Source organism: Manacus vitellinus, unplaced genomic scaffold (genome assembly GCF_001715985.3).
Source record: "Manacus vitellinus isolate BGI_N305 unplaced genomic scaffold, ASM171598v3 scaffold_9_pilon, whole genome shotgun sequence".
NCBI classification, from domain to species: Eukaryota; Metazoa; Chordata; class Aves; order Passeriformes; family Pipridae; genus Manacus; species Manacus vitellinus.
Genome location: NW_021940917.1, coordinates 8691105 through 8710963, shown reverse-complemented (window position 1 = coordinate 8710963; position 19859 = coordinate 8691105). Strand labels below are relative to the sequence as shown.

Here is a 19859-nt window from a genome sequence, read left to right as displayed (position 1 = left end):
TGACATCTGGGAATAGTAAGTGGTAGACTACCCCAGACAATACTGAAACCCGTGCTTTTCTGGGTAGAAGTAACACCTTTGCTGTAGCTTTTCAGATGCTAGTATTAGGCAAATTGTGAGTGAAAATCTTGAATACTGCCAAGATTAAGCTGTGGTTTGGATTGTTGCCAAGAAAATCCCTGGAAATTTTTAATTGGTACTGTTTATTGCCAGTGATCAGCTTGACCACTTCACGATTTGTGTGCTGACTGGCCTGTTCCCGAGTATACTTCACTTGAAGCCATGTGTGCTAAACACCTGTATATGCCTCAGTGGCTCTTATAAGCCTAGACCATTAAATAAAAGGAGTTTCTCTAGATAAATTAGTCTGTAGATCTCATGCCTTGTTTGTCCATCGATCTCTAAAGATAGTTTCCATACTGTGAGAAAATACTGCATGACTGCTTTTTCTGAGTTGCTCTCCTTAAAGTAGGGAGTGAAACAGTCATACTGTGTGGGTTTTGGTTTAGGGGTTTTTTTTTTTCTTCCAGCAGATAAGCACTTTATTTTATTGCTGTGGGAGCAAATGCCTTTTTGCTGGAAAATGCCTTGTATATCAGCAGTTGTGATAGAGGGATATTGTTTAAATTGCACCTGCATAAACTATCCCTGAGAGCTTCTCCAAGAGCACACTCCTCCAGCTCTTCCAGATGTAAACTTAAACCCTTCCCTCTGAATATCTTTGCATAGTTTACTTGCACAGTGGTATCTTGTCAGTCTGACTTGCTCTCATGAAACCTCCATTGGTCTTGTCAAGAAATGTTAATGCAGCTCATCTGAAACAGTGATCATGAGGAGATCCACGTTGTAGTGTGTGCATATTCTTTCTTGTTTAAATGACGTATTCACCAGGATGTATTCACGAGTAATTTCCAGTCCTCTATCATCTCTTTCCCTCCTGCTGCTTCCCTCTGTTTCTCCCCAATTCTTTTCATCTTTTCACATAAAAAGAAAAGATAGTACTGTTTGTCCTCAAAAGGCTCTGAGCCAAACTGGCAGTTTGGTGAGATTGGGTACCTAGATAACTGATGAAACTAAGTCTGCTTCTGGAGGGTGAACAGGAGAAGAAACTTCTGTATGGTATATCTGCAGAGCCTTAATGCAAAACTGTATATCTCTAGGAGAAAGCAGTTTAGTTTAGACAAGCTTAATAAACTGTTCTATCTGCAATCAGATATAAATCTGGTTTCTTGGATTGGGAATGATACCCAGTCATACTCTGGATTCAAATTTTCCTGCTCATGGTCTGAAATCCTGCTGCTTTGCTATTTAGGAGGTCAGGACTCAGATTCTGAAAATGAAGCTTTAAACAAAATACTGGATGTGTTAGACTTGTTTGTTAACAGGGTGCTCTTTACCACATTAAAATAGGTTGTGATGTTTCTGTGCACACAATTGCAGAACCCTTATAACAAAAGATATTACTGAAACAAACTCCTTGCAGATGGACATGGAATTTAACAAAGCTAGAGAGGAGAGCAGCTGGAGACTTGACTCAAAAGGTGTGTTCTTTCATACATATTTCTGAGAACATGCAGTTTCTGCCATTTGTGGAGGCCTTTGAACTCTGAAGATAGAGCGGAGTTGGTGCCTGTTGCCTTCTACTGAGAACTGTAGAAAGCAGAAAGAACTTATAGCTCTGCTAAAGGATGCCAATCCAAGTCTGCCCAAATCTTAAACTCTCTTGCTTTCCATGAGGTCACAAGCACTTTTGCACTATTTTCTACAGCTTAGGCATAACTGACTAATCTTGCTGGTCAGTTGCCAGCCTGGCATTTTGTTTAGGAAGATAAAGCTTTCTGCAAGGACTCGGTTGCTTTGAAAACAGATGTGGAAGCTGTCTTTGAATCTGAGACTGTTTATTTCAAGGGAGCTGTTATCCTCTGGATGTGTTAAATTACCTTTCTACATTTACCCCAGTAAGGGAGCTGTAAGATGTGGCAAGTGTGCAGTTACTCCTCGTGCTTTCCTTCCTGTTCAAAGGATATGGAGAAGTACATGTCAGATTAGTGAGAGTTAGTAAGTCAAAATTACATCTTATACCTTTGTATTTTACCTAAGTAATGTCTGCTGCAAATAGCAGTCCATTTCATCTTCCAAATGCCTGGCCCCCAAAGGCTTTTGGCCTTTTATGCACAAAGTAGCACAGTAGCATGGCTTATTACTAATATTGAAGGACTTGTCTTAACTGCTGTAAAACATCTGTGAGATACCACTCATGTTCCTCATTTTAGAGTGTAAGCTGAACCACATTTAGTTCAGTGTGGTATTGCACAGTTCCCCTTCCAAGCTAAGAAAAGACAACACCCTCTTAAGGACTGCAAGAAGGCAGACTTATAGCCAGACTCTATGAACAGATAGTCTGATGTGGTACTTGACACCTTCGTGTGACACTTGTCTTTACCCTGGTGCACAGGAAGGCTGAAACTAAGCTGTATTGTAGCTGAGTCCCTAAAGGCTTCAGCAACAGAGTTAGGAGATTCAGGTCTTGCTGAAAATGCTGTTTTCCAGAATGCTTCTGTGCCCACATTCTGGCTCTGTTTAGCTTGACTGTAATGACTTACAGGAAAACAAACCACAAAGTAAAATAATCCATCCTATAAAACTTGGCTGTTGACTTCAGAAATGAGGTGAGAATCCCGTGACCTACATGAGAAGACTTGAAAAGTCCTTGTATCAAGCATGTGGTGCCTCTGTGAAGCTTGATCCTGTGTTTTGCTGTCCAGCCAAAGTGCGAAGAAGCACTATTCCAAGCATGATACCTGTATGAGCAAGAATGCTCCCAGGTTTTGAGGGGTGTAAAACTGCATGCCGTCATGATTAGCTCCTGCATTTTAAATTCTTACTTTTTTTCAGGGATCCTGAGGAGCCCGTCTCTAGGCAACTCTGACCTACAGAGCAGAAACAGTAGTTGAAATGATGAACACCAGAACAAAGTCATCAGACTCATGGCTTGGCAGTATGCTGTGCTTGGACACCTATTTAAAATATCCTGAGAGCAAACTGATCCAGTCTTTATCTAGTGGCTTTTTGGTTAGATGGGTAAAATACCAGTGGTACTGCTGGAACTTCTGAGGAGAGGCTTGGCCTTGTTAGATTTGGGGGCTTTCTGCCCAGCACTGCAGGGCTCACAGGCTTGGTGTGTAATACCCTCTGGGGCTAAGAGATGAAAATCTGGGCTTGAGTCCTCAGCAGCCAGCATTGTTCTTACTCTGCTGACACATTTTCAGGTAAGAGAAGAGGAATTTCTTCCAATTTGAACTTAGTCCGCGTTGCGCTTAAAATAGCCTCAACCTAGCAGTCTGATTCCAGATGATTTAATATAATGGAAAACACTGATCTCTTCTGAAAGTATCATCTTGTTCCTTGTGAGTACATCCACACAAAGTGTACTCTCCTTCCAATTATTGGAGAAGGGTATCAGGAGCTGGTGAACATGTAACCACTTACCCTTTCCCAGGAGGGTAGGTCTAACCTTAGAAGTTGATTCTCACAGGTTTTTCAGTTCTTGTTGAACTAAAACTCAGTATTGTCTTGTTTGTGAATCAGCATAGAAATGTGGTCCTTCTATCTGGGAATGAATAGTATTTTTGGAGTTTAACTGTGGGGATGTTGTGTTGTTTGTTTTTTATAAACCCTGTATAGCAGGATTTATCCTCCCTTCCCTTCCGCAGCATACTACCTTCTCTGCAGTCTGTATCCCCACTTCAGTGCCTTAAAATAGCTGCCCAAGATGAAGTGCAAGAGGCAGGGACATGCAATATCTCAAATTTACCTCAGATGCGTGAGGAAACAAAAGTGACCTCTAATAAACAATGTTTGATGCTGCTGCCTGATAAAGCATGAAACTGAACCTATATAAAGGGAAGCAAATGCCTTTTCTTCCCTTGGTCTTTATCTAGCTGGTATTGGATAATAGTCTTGTGTAGACTGAGATTTCACTATGCAGATGCTCAGTGAGATCTTCTAATAGGATACTATACTGACAGTCACAAACAAGCTGATCTAGATGGTACTGGAGGATAGAAAAGTGCTTTTTCTTTCTACGCAGAGCTGACCTGTACAGGCCAGTGGAACAGAGCTCTGTACACAAAAAGCACCTGCTTTCAAAACTCACTGGGATAAGACAAGCACTGAACGTCTTATGAACACATCTGTGAAAGCCAAGTTAATGTAAGCTTTTATAGTGTCCTTGGGAATGTTTACATCTAAACCGCTTCAGCTTTTCAGTCACTGGCTGCCATTCTGCTGTGACTTACTCTCCTGTACTGAAGGCATGGAGATAAGAGTGTTACAGAAACCAGCTGCAGTTGTTGAGTGGAATTGTTGTCTCCTTAAAATGACTCTGTCTGTGGTCACGTCTCTGGAAAATGAATGGCAAAAGCAGTGGAACACCTTGAAACACAAGGAGAAAATGTACACTTCTGCAGTGAAGCTGTGAGGTTCTAGAAGCAGTACAGGCCTGGCCCTAAGGTCGTTAAGTTAGGCAGGGATATTAGGGGTTAAGTGCACCACTTGCCTCTAAACAGCAACATTTCTAAATGTCTGTTACTGTCATATAAAACTTGTTGAATGGGAGCAATGGGCATGCAGCATCATATAGTTTCAGGCTAGCCCTTTCCAGAGATAAGCTTATGTATTCTTGGAAGGCCTAGCTGAGCCACATCTTCTGCTTCCTTTGTGGATTGCTGCTTAGAGAGCAAAACTGTCTGGTTAAGCTGTACACTTGCTAAGGCAGGATAGGTGAAAAGATTCAGTTTGTGGAAGCTGCAGGAAACCATGTGGTCTTCACTTGACAATAATACAACAATACCTATGGAATTTTAGACCTTTTTTTAGTCTTTAAGGCTTGAGTACTGGATGCTTTCTCTGGCATATTACTCCACTGGGGGAGGCTGCCATCCAGAAGACTGGATACCAAACTCCTGAAGTTTTACTTTATGTGGATCCAAGCTGCTCTGTAAATGGAGTCTTGGAAAATCTCCTGGGAGAAGATGAGAACTGCTGGAAACTTTCCAAGGAATTTTAAGTCTTGCATACAGACTTCTAGTTTATAAAATTCAGTTGGATTTTAAACTTGGATGAAGTGAGCTTTTTGATAGATTTAGTATCTGTTTCTGGGCAGGCTAACTGGTCAAGGTGTTTGGACATCATAAGACAACAAAATAATGTGAACAGCCTTACCAGAGAGCAGCCTGCATAGTTGGCAAGGCTCATGCATTTCCAGCACAGGCAGTTAGTTCCTACTTGTCTGGCACTATAGGATACCAAACATGTGCTCTTAAAATCTTTCTGATCTCATGTACCCATAAATTTGGATGTCTTGAGAGATTCTAGGAACTTCTAAGGAATGCATTAAAAGCCTGCCTTGTGGTGGTATTACAGTTGTACGCAAGAGCCTAGTACTTAACCTGAAGGTCTGAATGGCACACTATTTCTGCTGTAGGTTGTGATCCAGGCCTTGGTGGACCTTCACCTGACCTGCTTCAGCAGGTGACAAAGCTGTGAGACTGTCCTGAGGAGGAGACTGCCCTGAGGAAGTGAGGGACCAAGACTAAGGATCTTTGCTCTTTACTTTAGAAAAAGCTTTGAAGCTCGAGGAAATCTCTGTGGATGCTCTCTAAGAAGTGAAGAATGTCTTGACAAAACGTGTCCTCCACGCCATCTGCCTGGCTGCCAGAAGCAGCCTCCCTTTCTGTCTGCTGTATGACTGCTCAGATTTAAGGCAGACTGACTGTACTGTGAGTAACAGGTGCTATGACAACAAGGCTTTGTAAGCACTGGGTACCTGCTGTGACTTGGACTGCGCTGATCTCTGATAATGCAGATAGGTACTTAAAACAGTTGATGGGCAGCTGCTTGGTGCACTAAAGGCGAAGCTGGTGCTTAAGTCCTGACGCTGAAGTCAGACTCTGTTATATAAAACAGATAATACTAGCCAATATATCAGATGCTTGGGAGTATGATAGCTATACCAACAGGTAGAAACACAGGTGGCTGCAGATCTCCTTTCTGTGCTGCAGTGCTCTCGGCACTGCAGGACATACTTTTCTTTCTGTGGTAAAAGCAGACTAACACAGATGTTGCAGTCTTGCTTCTCCAACTGCAAAAAAAGTCCGAGTCCTGTGAAAGAAAGACAGTGCTAATTAATATGACAAGGAGGTTTTCTGCTGATAGGATAACAGCTTGAGACAGATTGCTGGATCTTCTGCTGTGACACTTCAAAGCCTACTTCTTTCTAGCATTAGCATCAGACTTCAGTTGACTGATCCTTCCTCCTTTTAAATGAGGGTTCAGCAGCCTTAAGTAATGTTCCTGGTGCACTTAGCTAGGAAGTTCCACCCATTAAGAAGGAGAAATAGTTAGCTCCTAACTTGGCCTTCGTCTGCTGAAAACTAGCCAAGCAGCAGGGTATGATGCCAGCAGTGACTGTCAGGGAGAATCCTGCTGTCCTGGATAAGGCAGTATAGCACGTTGTACACACCATCTGTCCTTTCCCCACCACGTCAGCTGGCACCTCTCCTGATCTGAACCACAGCTGGTATAGAAGCTTTACTTCATCTAGATATGGAGTGTTTCATCCAAGGTAAAACTATCACAGCCTTTAAGACCATAGGACCCATGACTGCAAGAACACACTCAAGTACAATGAAGTGGATTCAAGCCTTCACAGGCTTCTGCCCTGCTTAAAATGTGCAAGACATGCTAGTGTGATATTGTTATCTCCTAACAGAATTGGTGAGGAAAGTTGCTAACTTCATACAAGTGCCTGCAAGCCCCATCTTTGGTCCTTCCTCCAGGTAGAGTAGAGTTTTTGTATTTTAAGTGGATTCCATCGTATTCTTTAAGCTCTCTTCTGGAAGAATTTTGTTATAAGCTTTTGGGATCTCCTGTGCAACCAGGCTTAAGCTGTTTCTGCAATGTAATTCGTTTCCATACTGGAAGCTTATAATTTGACTAGCTGCAGTTCTGGCACAACTTGTCATACGCTAATGCTTATTGCATATGGGCAATGATGAACTGTCTTTTCCTTTTGGAAACAGAAATGGGTTTGTGTGCAGCTACTGTGGTATCCCAGGGTTTGCTTTGCTTTTCAGTCTGCTCAGCCAAATTCTCCTGTCTAGCTGAACTGTAGATTTTCTGAAGCCATCTCCTGTTGCTAATCTTATCCTGTCTTCTGCTTATTCTGTTTGTGTAACTTCAACAGCACTCCTTATCTGCAGAGGTATTGTACCATTACTTCTTCCTATTGTACATGCTCCTGCTACACTGAGTCTGAGCCAGATTCTTATGTACTTTGAGCTATGTTATGTCTGAGCTGGCCAGCTGTGCCATGCTCATCCTGATCTTTTGCTCTCTTAGGAGAGCATTTGAGTGCCTACCTTCCTACTCTTGCTCCCCGTCAGTTAAATCTGGAATCTCTTATCTGTTGGCAGCCACTTGTGTGTATTAGTTGATAGAATGCATCTAAACTCTCTGTTAGTAGACAGTAATTTAGATCACCCTTTCCCAAAATGTCTAGGCTAAAGCATTATTTTCTCTACTTCATAAAGCGGCCCTCAAGGTGAAGAGCAGCGCTGCCACAGTTCTGCAGTACTGCAGCAGACAGATGGCTGTCTGTGAAATCCCAGTAGTCCCATGATGGGTTTCTGACAGTGACTAGTAGGAACTTAGCTGTGTTCTTAGCCATTGTCAAAGGCAGACCTTTGTAAGTAGCTTTACCTTGAGGCTGTCCCCTGTAGTTCTGAACCTTTGAAGAAAGGACTGATGAACAGAGAGGGTCTCACCCAAACATGATTGCTTTACTAAGATTTTGTGTTTTGTTTAGCCACTTGAAGACTGTGTGAGGCTGGGGCTGAGCACTAATTGTATACCTAAAACAATTCTAGTTACTGTGGTGCTTAGATGAAGTGATGTTTCTCTCTTTAGCAGTAAGGGAAGTCACTCTGTGGATAAATCTATTCCTGTGCTACTAGTTAAAAGGTACAAACAAAAATCCCGTCTTCTCTGAAAAGGAGAGGCACGGATCTTTAGGACTTTTTAATACTGTTGTCAGGTGTTCCCGTCCTACATGCTGTACAACTTGTCATATGCTGTCGGCTCCCTCTGCTACAAAACCAGAGCAGAGAACATGTGAAGTTTCTGTGATATTTATGCAAGTGGAGTAACCACTGTTATGGAGTAGTTGGTCTGTATTCAAGTGTGAGATTTGAAGGTGTGGAAATATATCAAGTTAGCTATAAGGCTGGTGGGGGTTTTTTTGTGTTTGGGGTTTTTTTGGTGGGTTTGTTTGTTGGTCTTTTTTTTTTTCCTTCCCTTTCTTCCCAGTCAATTTCAAGGAATTGCAGATTTCCTAAACCTTTGTATGTGTCTTCCTAAAATAGCCACTTGCTGGATCTTCTAGCATTTGTCTTCCTTAGGCAGAGGATGGGAATGAGGACCTCTTCCAGGAAAAAGTAGTGTTTTCATTAGAACTCCAAAAGGGAGGTGTGCCTAGACACTGGTGCAGAAGGGTGTGATCGGTGACTGTCCTGTAGTGTGGTGATGGCAGTTCAGGCTCTGACTGCTGTCAGTGTGTTTGGATGTTAATGGACTAGATGGGAAGCCTCTGATGAAAGTTTGAGCTCCTTCTTCTACTGTAGGAATCTCCAGAGGCTGACTGCATTCCAGACAACTGAACTGTTGCCACTTTACCTGAAGCCTGTCTTATAAGTAGGTCTCTTGATTTGCCTAGCTGACTTGTTTTCAGAGTCTAATTTGGTTCAGTCTCACCAGGAGGTGTTGGTTCAGCAATATTTCTACTTCCTTATGAATAGCAAGCCGGTTGCGCCATACTAAGGGGAGTTAATGGTGGTAATTTGCTTTCTCTTCAACTTGTAGAACAACTTAATGGTCAAAGTCCAGACCTTAGGGGATTGCTCAGGTATCTTGGAAAAGGGTGATCCTTGGAGCTGCTGGGGTAAATACCCTTATAATATGTCGGTGAAACTTGACAGTGGCATCTTTGAAAATACTGTGCTTTCCCTTGAATCTGTTAAACTTATTAAAAACTTCCTTTTTTTCCCTCTCTTACAGGATCTTAGTCTGCCTAATGGCACACCTGTGGACACTTCTAGCCCAGCCTCCTCCTCATCTCTCCTTAACAGATTGCAGCTGGATGATGACTTGGATGTGGAAACTAGAGACCTCTTTGTTACTGTTGATGATCCCAAAAAACATGTGTGCACGATGGAGACGTATATCACGTACAGGGTTACAACAAAGGTACAGAGCAACATTCTCTGTCCTAGTACTTTGTTCTTTGTAGAATCATTTTAGGACCTTTTCTGGATATTTATATCTTGTATTGTATTTTCTTATCCTAACTTACTGTCTTTTGGTACCTTGTGAATATGTTGAAGATGTGACTTCTCTTAGCAGAACAATTACTCCAGTGTATGAAATTGCAAAAAAACTTTTAATGTGTCAGCTTAAATTTTTTTGTTTCTGAGTCCTAAATAGAACTGTTTGTAAACTTGCAAGGCCAGTTTCTTTCATTAACTTGAAAGTTTGTTCATTTAGTAATCTGACACCCATTTGGTTAGAGTTCCCTTAAGGGGAATGTGCCTTGTTGATTCACTGTTAATCATCTTGCTTTTCGTGTCTCTCCTTTTCTGAAATGCTTTAAGCTTGTTGCTTTAAGTGTTTACCACAGTTCCTCTATCAGCCATTTAACTAAATCATAATCTTGATCCTCACCTGTAAACTGGCTTCCATGCAGTTCTGGTTCAGAAGGCTGTACAGCTGACAGTAAAACTGAAGTAGTTTAAGAACACTCCTGCCTACCAAAAGAAATACGCTAGAGATTTTTTCAGCATCTGTTGTAGTTCAATCATTAATGAAATCTTATTATATTAATAGGACAAATGATCTGAAAAGTCCACTGCATTCACAACTGAAATCTTGATTTCTGTTGACTAGATCATTATCATCAGCTCGTAGGTGACGCTGACATCTGTTTTGGGCACTTGTAGTTACCTAAAGCAAAAAGTGTTCACTAACTTCACTGGTAATATACTTGATCCACTTGTCCAAAAAGATTAACATTCTTCTGACCTACCTAGATGGCAGTATACACTGGAGGGAATATTTTCCTTTGAGATGAGGAAGCCTTTACAGGCCACTAATAACTTTTTTTCAAAATGTCTACTCTGAAGTTCCATTTCCAGACAGCACGTGAGAAAATGTAGTTTCTCTAAAACAATAGCTACCTCTTGCTGCACACTTAACACAGTCCTGTCATTCATTCTTGCTCTAAGAGTTTTGCAAGAAACACTGTATCTTAATGACTAAAAATACTAAGTAGTATTGTGGGAAAGTCTTCTTGGTTTTGTTTTTTTTTAACTTGGAGCAACTTAGCCTTCAACTATTACTTGATCAGAAGGAATGATGCATCTCACAAAATGAGATGCAGCTGTCCACAGGCAAATGGCTAAAATTGGCTGACATTGTTTCTCTCTTAAATTAAGAACTGACTATTTCATCAGTATAAAATAGCTGTATATAGTGGCACCCAAATAATGTTCCTATGCTTTGAAACCTATGGTCAAGGGTTCCCTTCATTCTTAAAGCAGAACTCTGGAATGTGACTAAGGTATTTACTGTGTTTAGGTCAGATGTATTACCCAACAGTGTCTTTTTTTTTTTTTTTTTACATTAAAAAAAATCATCCTGTACTTCTTGTTTTGCATATCTACCTACCCGTCCGTTAATACTTGTTTTATTTGGGATCTCACTGTAGTGCATAAATCTGCTATATCACAGCATTGCAATGCTATTATGAAACTGCACATGATTTATTCTTCTCAATCAGCATGAAATTCTCACCTCTTTGGTTTTATTATTATTGTACACTTCTGGCTAATCTCTAAGGTCAGAACCTCTAGAACTATCTACCATTGTCTAGGAAGACTAGCAGTATTAATGGTCTAACTCATTCTTGCCCTACAAACCAGGCTTCTTCGATGCCAAGCTAATTGGCCAATTAGACATTGCAGTTGAAAGTACTAATTAAACATAGCAAAAAAGCTGCACAGGAATAATCTGTAGAGGGCGATGAGGAACCACCCCAACACCTCCCTTGCAGCCTTGCAGGAAAGGGGTTCAGGACCTCTAAAGAGTCTCTCTCTGGTGCCTCTGAATGAGGAGGCAGGGATGGCTGTTCTGTTTTTCTTTCTCCACTGAAGAATGCTTCTGGAACCTCAAAGGTTTGGGTAAATAAAGGTCATAGAGTGAGTTATACTGAAGACTGAAAAGCAGCAGCCTGAGGTGCAAGAGGGGAAGCTGATGCTGCAATATGTGCTTCTGACTGTGACAGGACACCAGCGTGCGGAAGAGTGAAGACTGACCACAGTCTTGTTTGTATTCATTGTAACAGCAAAAAAAAAAGAGAAGTCTTGCAGTATGGCCCAGACTTTTCATCTGCTGATACCTTTGTCAGCAGGTGGTAGTGACTGAGGAAGGGACAAAACAGTGGCTTGCAGAGGAGCTGAGAAGAAAACTGAAGATTTTACTTGATCTTGCTTGTGTCCTTATTTTCACAGCTTCCTAGTAAGAGCCAGGGTAGCATTCCCCAGCCTGTCTTCTGGACAAACACATTAAAATAATGTAATTGGAATCCTCAAACTAACAAGGACAGTGATTCAGAACTGACTGTCTTGACACTTTCATATCCTGTTTTCTTCTTGCTAACAGCAGTTTCCTTATACAGGGAGACTAGTGAAACCAATAAAGGTGGGTGGAAATTGCACTGGAACTTAATTGGTCTTGACTGTGATGATTGAAGTGTCTTGGATGTTCTTGATGATTCATCCTTGTGTTCTTCCCATAAACTGCTGTGCATTCTAAGGGGATTTAGTTGAGTGAATCTTTGCGAGGAGGGAGGGGGGAAAGGAAGCTTGCACTTGTATAGTCACATCTCCTGAGGGAAACATAAGTAAGCTTACTTCTAACTTCTAACTTCACTTTCACTGTGCTTTCTAGGATGGCAAGGCCACCTTCTGTGCCTTTTCCCATGGAGGTCTGAATAGCTGAGTGCCATTGCTCAGTCATGCAGTTGCTCTGCAGGCTTGAAGGGAGAGTCTTTCAAACCAATCAATATTGGAGTCTTGTGCATGTTTCCAGTGCATACATTGGTTAGATTACTTGGGCACGTGAAACAGCCTGATTTCCTAGAGAGGAGCAGGTGAAGGGGATGGGTTCTCTTTTTCAAACAGGCTAAACTATTCAAGGCAAAAGTAATGCTGAAGTACTAAGAAAACAAGCCCTGCTCCCTTCCACTCTCTGCCATTGTCCTGTTTTCTAGTTGAAGATTTTGCCCCAAACTTAAATGGTAACGCGGAGGGAAATCTGCAATTGAGTCTAGTGAGTAAGAGACTAGAACCAGGGTACAAAAGTACTTTCATATAATCATCACAGACTAGCTTTAGGTTTGGCTCCTAACTCCTTCCAGGAACGACAAGGATCTTACACAAGACAGAGACCTGGTGATTGCCTTAATACTGCCTCAAGTCAAAACTATTCCAGCAACAGAGGTAAAAGTGTCTGTAAGACTGCCTGCTTTCCAGCAAGTAGAACTGAGCCCAGAATGCTGCAGTGCTGACTTAGTGGAACTGTGCTGGAATCTTCAATAAATTCCTGCAAATGTCTTGCCCATTATTTTTTGGGAGGGTGAGGTCTGCCATATAAGTTTCTCAGCTTCCTTTGGCAGAGACATATGTCCTTGTGACATGAGATTTATGAATCCAATCCCACTAAGGAAGCAGGAGGAGTTTAACTGTGTCAAAAACATAGACATTTCACTTGCTGCCTGTTAAGGAAACTTCTCTGTCTGACTATCCAGGAGCCATTCTGGCAGTCACGCTTGATCCACTTGAGCTGGAACCAAACCCCTTCCCATGTAGGCACCCCACACTCACACAGTCAGACCAAGTTTTCTGTACCAGTTTGGCCCCAAGTTTCCCATAGCTGAGTCTCAGACGTCTGGATCCTTAAAACAGTTTAATCATGGTGCAATAATAAAATAACAGCTCGAGCTGGTGCCTCTGAGGACGGACCCAGAACTAAGGAACTCTGGTCTTTTATACCTTCACAGTCTACACGTGTGAAATCCTCGGGGTCAGTGGCCCCTGCTGTGTCTCTGTGTCTGGTCCCCTGGCTGGGCCACAGGTCCCCAGGCCCTTTGTTGTGTAAAGTTTGGTGCCAGTTCACAGCCTGTTGCCTGGTGCTCCTACCACTCAGAGCTCAACCTGCAGCTGTGGCTGTAGCTGCACCTGGAGCTATTTGCACTGAATGTGTTCTTCAGCATTGTCCCTGGATGGTGGCAAGACCCTCCTCCCTTTTGTGTGCAGTCTGGAAAAAATTACTTGTGCTAAGCTAATAAAGGTTTGATCTGAGATCCAGATACTTTCAGCGTTAGTGAGGTGTCATTAAAACCTTGAAGGGCCTTTATGTTCTGTCCAAATAATCTTTGAAAAGCTTATTTACTGTCTAGATTTGACAGTCTGTACAGTAAAAACTTGAAATGATGGTGTTGCTGTATTTTCATCTGCCCCCCTCTGAGGAACAGAACTGGATATATGGAAAACTTTGCAATTCTGCTTGTGAAGTAGAGGCAGTAGGACCAGTTTGCTAGAGGTACACAGTAACTAATGTGAAGTTTGTGCACTGGAACTTACCCTGCTTTCCTACTCCTAGAGAGTACCTCTACAGATTTCCTTAACTGTTAGCAGAATACTGGTTAATAAGGTTCTCAGTGCTAACAGATGGGAGTCTTTACCTTCATCCTCATGCTACATGATAAGGTACTGCAGTGTGTAGTCATTCTCATTCTTGTCCATTCACTGTCAGGTCTCTTTTAAGAGGCTTTTGGGCAGTGACTGCCAGTTCACAAAAGCTATCCCTTCTTCTAAATAATTACTCTCCCCTCCCCCCCATTTTTTTTTCATTTCAGGGTGCAAGGCAAAGGTACAGCTGCCCAATTAAGAGAATAATGCAGTGAACACCACTGGCTGATGAGGGCTGTCTGTATGTGCATGAATTATCTTGTTTCACCCTAATGCCATTCACTCTGTTACTCAGAACAAGTGAAAATGATTCATATGAAGTCTTAGAAGTTTAATTTCTAGTGTGGCACTCTAACACATTAGTAAATAAGCTGGTGTTACTCTGAGGGGTGGCTGAGTAAAGCACAAATCTGCAGTGGATATCTACATCTTGGTAGCCCCTCATCACAACCACAACTGCACCATTGGTGAGCGTTTGTTATGTTAGTCCAAGGACTAACCTGTATATCACTTAACCATAGCTAGTAGGTCAAAGGAGGGAGGAGCTTATCCTGATTTCTTCTTTTCTGTCTCTTATGCCTTCCTCTTCTAGAAGGTAATAACATAGGTAATAACACATTAGCATGCTGTTTATAATGTACTAGAGCTGCCATGCTGTTACTAGTGTGTTAAGGCTGCCAACTTCCCCCTAGAAAGAGATTTCTGGTCTAGAACTCATACAGGATCTCTAGTGGTGATTGGTGGGAGTAAAGTACAGTAACTGGAGAGTTGGAGCTACTGAGAAAGCAAGTGAAGAGATGGATTGCATTTAAAATCTGCTATTTGACTTTCTGCAAATATGTGGCAGTTGCTCTCAGTCTGGAAGTAAATGCCGAGTGTCTGCTGGAATTTATCAGGCAATTGTAGTGGATAGGAGTAGCAAAACCAAATGCTGGTCTCAAAGCTTGTTCAAAGCTGCAGTTGCTGGTGTGTTCCCCAGAATGTGCTGGTTTTGGTGTCTCAGTGTAGACCTATAGTGTACAGACTATTCATTGCAAGATGGTCTTGATGCTGCAAGTAACTTAAGTATACTTCTGTATGGGTCGTAACAATAAGGGCCATCTACATTCTAATCAGGGCTACTGCTGCCAGGCTCTTTAGCAGATGCTCCTAGTTGGTATGCAGTTTCACGAGAGTGCTTTTATGCTTACAGTATTTGCTGGGCAAGCAGCCCCACGAAGTCAGCCTTCCAGACTGTGGACTGCTCGAGGACTGGATAAAACACTTGCCAGCAGTTTCTCTGTATGCTTACTTTTTTCCTCAAACTTATAATGGCAACTTTGACTTCTTGCCCTAAAGAATAAAACTTCAAAAGATTTATTTTAATGTACTATTATATTTACTAATGTACTAATCAGGCATACACAAACTTAATGTAAACAGACTGGTTTCTTCCTCTTGGAAACCAACAAAAATCGTCCTTCATCAAACCTCGCAGTGGTTTATGTTCTAATCTTTTAGATTTGAAGGAGTGTGATAAGCCCATTGCTTGACACAGGGCAGTGGTGAAATGCTTTCTCATCTGTGGATAATTCATGTCGTAGAATAAACAAAGTCAATAAATATCTTTGCTTTTAGGTCTTGATAGTTAAAGTAATCTTCTGGGAATGAATATCTCACACAGTCTTCCTTGCAATCTTGTAACTGCCAAGAGAGTGATGTGGTTCTATCTGCTCTACAGACTTCTCCCGTAAAGTTTATCTGAGCAGAACATGAAAGAAGTACAACAAGATCTTAACATGTCAGCTTGAAGTAATCATTTTTCGTATTGCTGGCATTTCCACTGCTTGAAAGTCCGGAGGATCTTTTTCTTATGCTGGCTGCACAATTTTGGGGATGAAGACCCCCTGCAAGGCTTGTCTGGCTCCACCCTTGCTGGGGATGGCTGTACTGCATTTGCTGCTAATCTCTGAGGTGAGAGGTTTGGTGTACACTAAGTGTATTCTGTTCTTTTCCAGACTACACGAGCAGAGTTTGATTTGCCGGAGTATTCTGTCCGTCGGCGGTACCAAGACTTCGACTGGTTGAGAAACAAGCTGGAAGAGTCTCAGCCAACGCATCTCATTCCCGTAGGTAGTAACCAAGAATCTGCTATTAAGGACAGTTCTACATTTGTCTTCCAAGGGTGATATTTGGGTGATTTGTCTCTAGATTTTAAAAACAGTACTTCATTCTCTTTGAGTATTTAGATTTAAATATGGTACTTTATTGTCTTACAGTGGAGTGGGAAGAGCTTCCCATTCTTGACTGATTATGAAGCTTAAGACTTTTCTGGGGTGGCACACCTGAGAGGTTAGCTTTGGCAGCCTCCTGTAGGGCAATATGTGTGGTGACTAAATTTGTTGTGACATAAATGGAATGCACTTCATCTGTTTGCTCAGTTTTTACTTCTATATTTCAGAGCAGCTGAGGATTATGAAAAGCCACACAGGTGTACTTCACATTCTTAGTTGGTTTTCAAGATGGCCTTTTGAGCTGGTTTTACAGAGCAATTTAAAACTATTTGTGCTAGCACTTAATAGGGCTGACATTTGATAGCACAGATTTAGAAACCTCAGCCTCTGGCTTGGTAGCTATTGCATGCTTTCAGTAGGTAGAAGTTTATTAATGAGATTAGCTAAACTACTGCACCCCTTTTTGCTGAAACCGGCAATCTGACCACTTTATTTGACGTGAAGAGGTTGATACTACCTTATGTGATATGTTTTTTGTGCTGTAGAAGAAGTGAATAGGTAGCAAACCTGTGAGATCACTGCTTTCAGCTCTTTTGAACAAAGAAATTAAAAAAGGCTCATTGGAGGGGAATTGTCAGGAAATAGCAATGCTAGTGGCATACTTTTGCTTGCCCATGTAGGATTGAGGTGAGTGGTGTGGTGGCATTTTCTCTGGTCTCCCTCCCTCAGCAAGGACTAGGCTGTGTGAGAAGTATTCAGTTAGGTTGCTCTGGCTTAGAGTACTATTTAAGTCCTTAATTACTCTGGGACTCGCCTCCAAGTGAAATAATAGCTGATTCTCTCAAAGATAAGGAGTACTTTATAATATCCTGTGACACCACTAACTGTCGGCAAATATGCTTACTGAGGAGTAGGGAAAAGAAAGAGAGTGAGCTTGGGAGACTAAGATGGAGACATGCAATATGTTAGCTGCCCATACCGTCTTTTCTTGCTTCCTGTTCTCTGAACAGCTGGAACTATTGCAGTTAAGTTTTACAGATTCTTGAGTATGCTAACAAACTGCCAGTCCTGCCTGAAGGCTGCAAGTAGCAGAAGGTGAGTCAGTCAGGGAATCAAGCTGCTTTGCCGTGACCTGGAATTCGTTGCATGCAGAACAGCAAATTCGGCATGAGTAGCTCTAATACTGGATGTGAACTGGCTGCAGAGTAAGGAGGTGTCTTAAGTACCTTTCTTCTAGAAAATCTGGAGGTATAAGCATGTGCTGCCCTATTGGATACTTGAAGACATTTCTGACTGCAGTGAACTCTGTCCATGTGTATCTCAGTAGGGAAAAATAGACTATTAATGTGGAAGACAATAAGGTAGATAATTTACACACACAGTTAAAACAGGATGTTGGTTACTAGCTGTGTGTACTGACTACTTGGGATGGACCTCCAAAGGCCTAAAATCGAAAGGACTGTAACTGCTGCTGTAGCTGAAACCAGGTTAAATGGTAGAAGGCTTTGTAATAGAGGTGCACTCTTCTGTGGGTCTCAAATGCTCAAACATTAGTGGTTATTCAGTGCCACACTGAATGTGTTTGGTTGAACTAGGATTCTTTAAACTAGTCTTTCAGTTTGTCCTTTTCTTCCTGCATATGGTGCTGAGGTAGTGACTTCCTATAGTCCCAGCTAAAATTTACAAAGCAAAGGAACAGAGTTCCTTCCTACCTGAAAACTAATGCACTAAGCACTATACTTCTGAAGTCTAATGATAGTATGCCTTACAATGGTTTAATTAGCATGATTGATCTGAATGCTAAGCATAATAAGATAAGTCTTAATTAAAATACATTCAGCTGTGTTGCAGCTAAATCATGCTGGCTGTGCTTTTCAGCAGGTACCATCTTCATATACGTCCCGCATCATCTGGGATATGGTGCGAAAGGATGTGTATGCAGATTTTCTTTTTTCTTGAATTATTTTTGTCACAGATTTTAGATGACAGACTCTTTGCAGAGGAGAATCCTATTTCCTGAATTGGGTGAAAATGAATGTCATTGCTAGCCTAAGAGTAAGCAGATTGTCTGGATGGACTGCTTCACAGAGAGTGAAAGGCAAAGCACAGTTTAAAAACTGATGCTAATCTTAAATTCCATGCTGTCTGGATAGAACAAAAGCAGATCTAATGGTAGAACCACTCTTACACTTAAAGTTATCTTCCATCTGAAGTGGTACTTTGAAGTCTGTCATTTAAGTGTAACAGGAGGGACTGTATAACTAGCAAGTCTGGAGACAGCCTCATATGTTAAGCTGAACTGCAGAAAAGAACGGATGGACTCAAAGTAGTAAGATACAAGAGTGGATATGTTGTCAGACCTTTGTCACTTACAGAAGCATACTCAGGAAAGTTGTCTCTGAGAGGTGACCAGGTATGCCTGTACTTCAGAAAGGATCCAGCCTGGACTACTCAGACACTTGCTGTGTCAAGCCTGCTGGTCTGTCTCTGCTCAATGTGGTGCTCTCACTAACATTATCAGCCTTTTACAGGAGGGCCCTATTCAAAAGCTCTAAATTGTTCAGAGAAGGAGAGGGGAGAGTAAATAGAACTGTCAAATTTTCTGAGTTTATCTGCTCTAGGCAGCCTTGCCTTAGCATTGGGTGGTGGGGGGTGTGCACGCTGCTGTTGTGAATAGTGTGTAGCTCTTCTGACATCTCTTTAGAGCTGGATCTTGAACACAGATAGCAGTAGGGGGAACAATCTAAGCTATGCTACAAGTACTTTGTGTGAGTACTGTATGGGCTTCCCTGGTGTGACTCTTAGCTGAAGCCACTCAGTAGAATTGCTAGCATTAAACTAGACCAACTAAAAGATAATTCCGAGCATGACTCTCATCCCATCTGATGGATGCTTCCTGTTAGCAAATGCAACGTTTTAGTTCCTGTTAGCAAACACAGCATTTCAGTTCCTGTTAAGACTGATGCTTGATTGCTTTATTTCCAAATAGCAGAAGCAAGTTTTTGATCTTTTGAATCTTGTGCATTTTGCTTATCTCTGACAGCCTCTTCCTGAGAAATTTGTGGTGAAGGGTGTTGTTGATCGCTTTTCTGAAGAGTTCGTGGAGACAAGGAGGAAAGCATTAGACAAGTTCTTGAAGAGAATAACTGATCACCCAGTGCTTTCTTTCAATGAGCACTTCAACGTCTTTCTCACAGCCAAGGTAAGCCAGTAACTTGCAAACACAGTCCTTGACAGGGACAAAAAACCAGGAACCTTTGCAGTCACTTCTGAAGTGAAGGTAAAAAGGCATTAATAAAACTAGATGTGCAGATCAGAACTTCCCCTAAAATACCAGGGAGTTGCTGGGAACCCTGAATATTGTGTGTGACGGATCCCTGACAACTGAGTGGATTCCCTTTGCTTGGAGGGAAGAGGAATCTGGTCTGCAGATGGACAAATTCTCCAGACTTGCTTGTTTTGTAGCTGTGTGCCTAGAACATACTCCTATTATGCCAAAGATGTTCAAAATTTAGAAAATTGTAGACTTCAAAATCCTTTTCTGGGGAGGAGGGAAGCCGGGGAGAAAGAGGGGTCTCTCTTGCACAAAAGCTTGCAAATTTCTTGGCTTTTTTTTTTTGTCTGTGCTTTTTATACTGCTTGCACTTGGTGCCCTCAAAACTAAGCATGGAGGCCTCATTCTCATTTGTTCTCAGTCAACAATTTCATGCTCATCTTCTGCATGACTCATGCAGCAGTGGTGCAATTTTCTTTGGCTTTCTTTAGAACTGCATTTCAAATGAGA

The 19859-nt window shown here is 41.8% G+C and overlaps 1 protein-coding gene across 2 annotated transcripts in view; it reads left to right on the top strand.

Moving 5' to 3' along the window:
• SNX30 (sorting nexin family member 30) overlaps window positions 1–19859 on the top strand; it is a 53597-nt gene that overhangs the window by 17053 nt on the left and 16685 nt on the right. For both annotated transcript variants that reach the window (XM_029965407.1, XM_029965408.1), the window contains 3 exons: window positions 9115–9303; window positions 15860–15970; window positions 19119–19277. In XM_029965407.1, the coding sequence (XP_029821267.1) occupies window positions 9115–9303; window positions 15860–15970; window positions 19119–19277 (459 nt within the window). The remainder of the gene's footprint in view (window positions 1–9114; window positions 9304–15859; window positions 15971–19118; window positions 19278–19859) is intronic.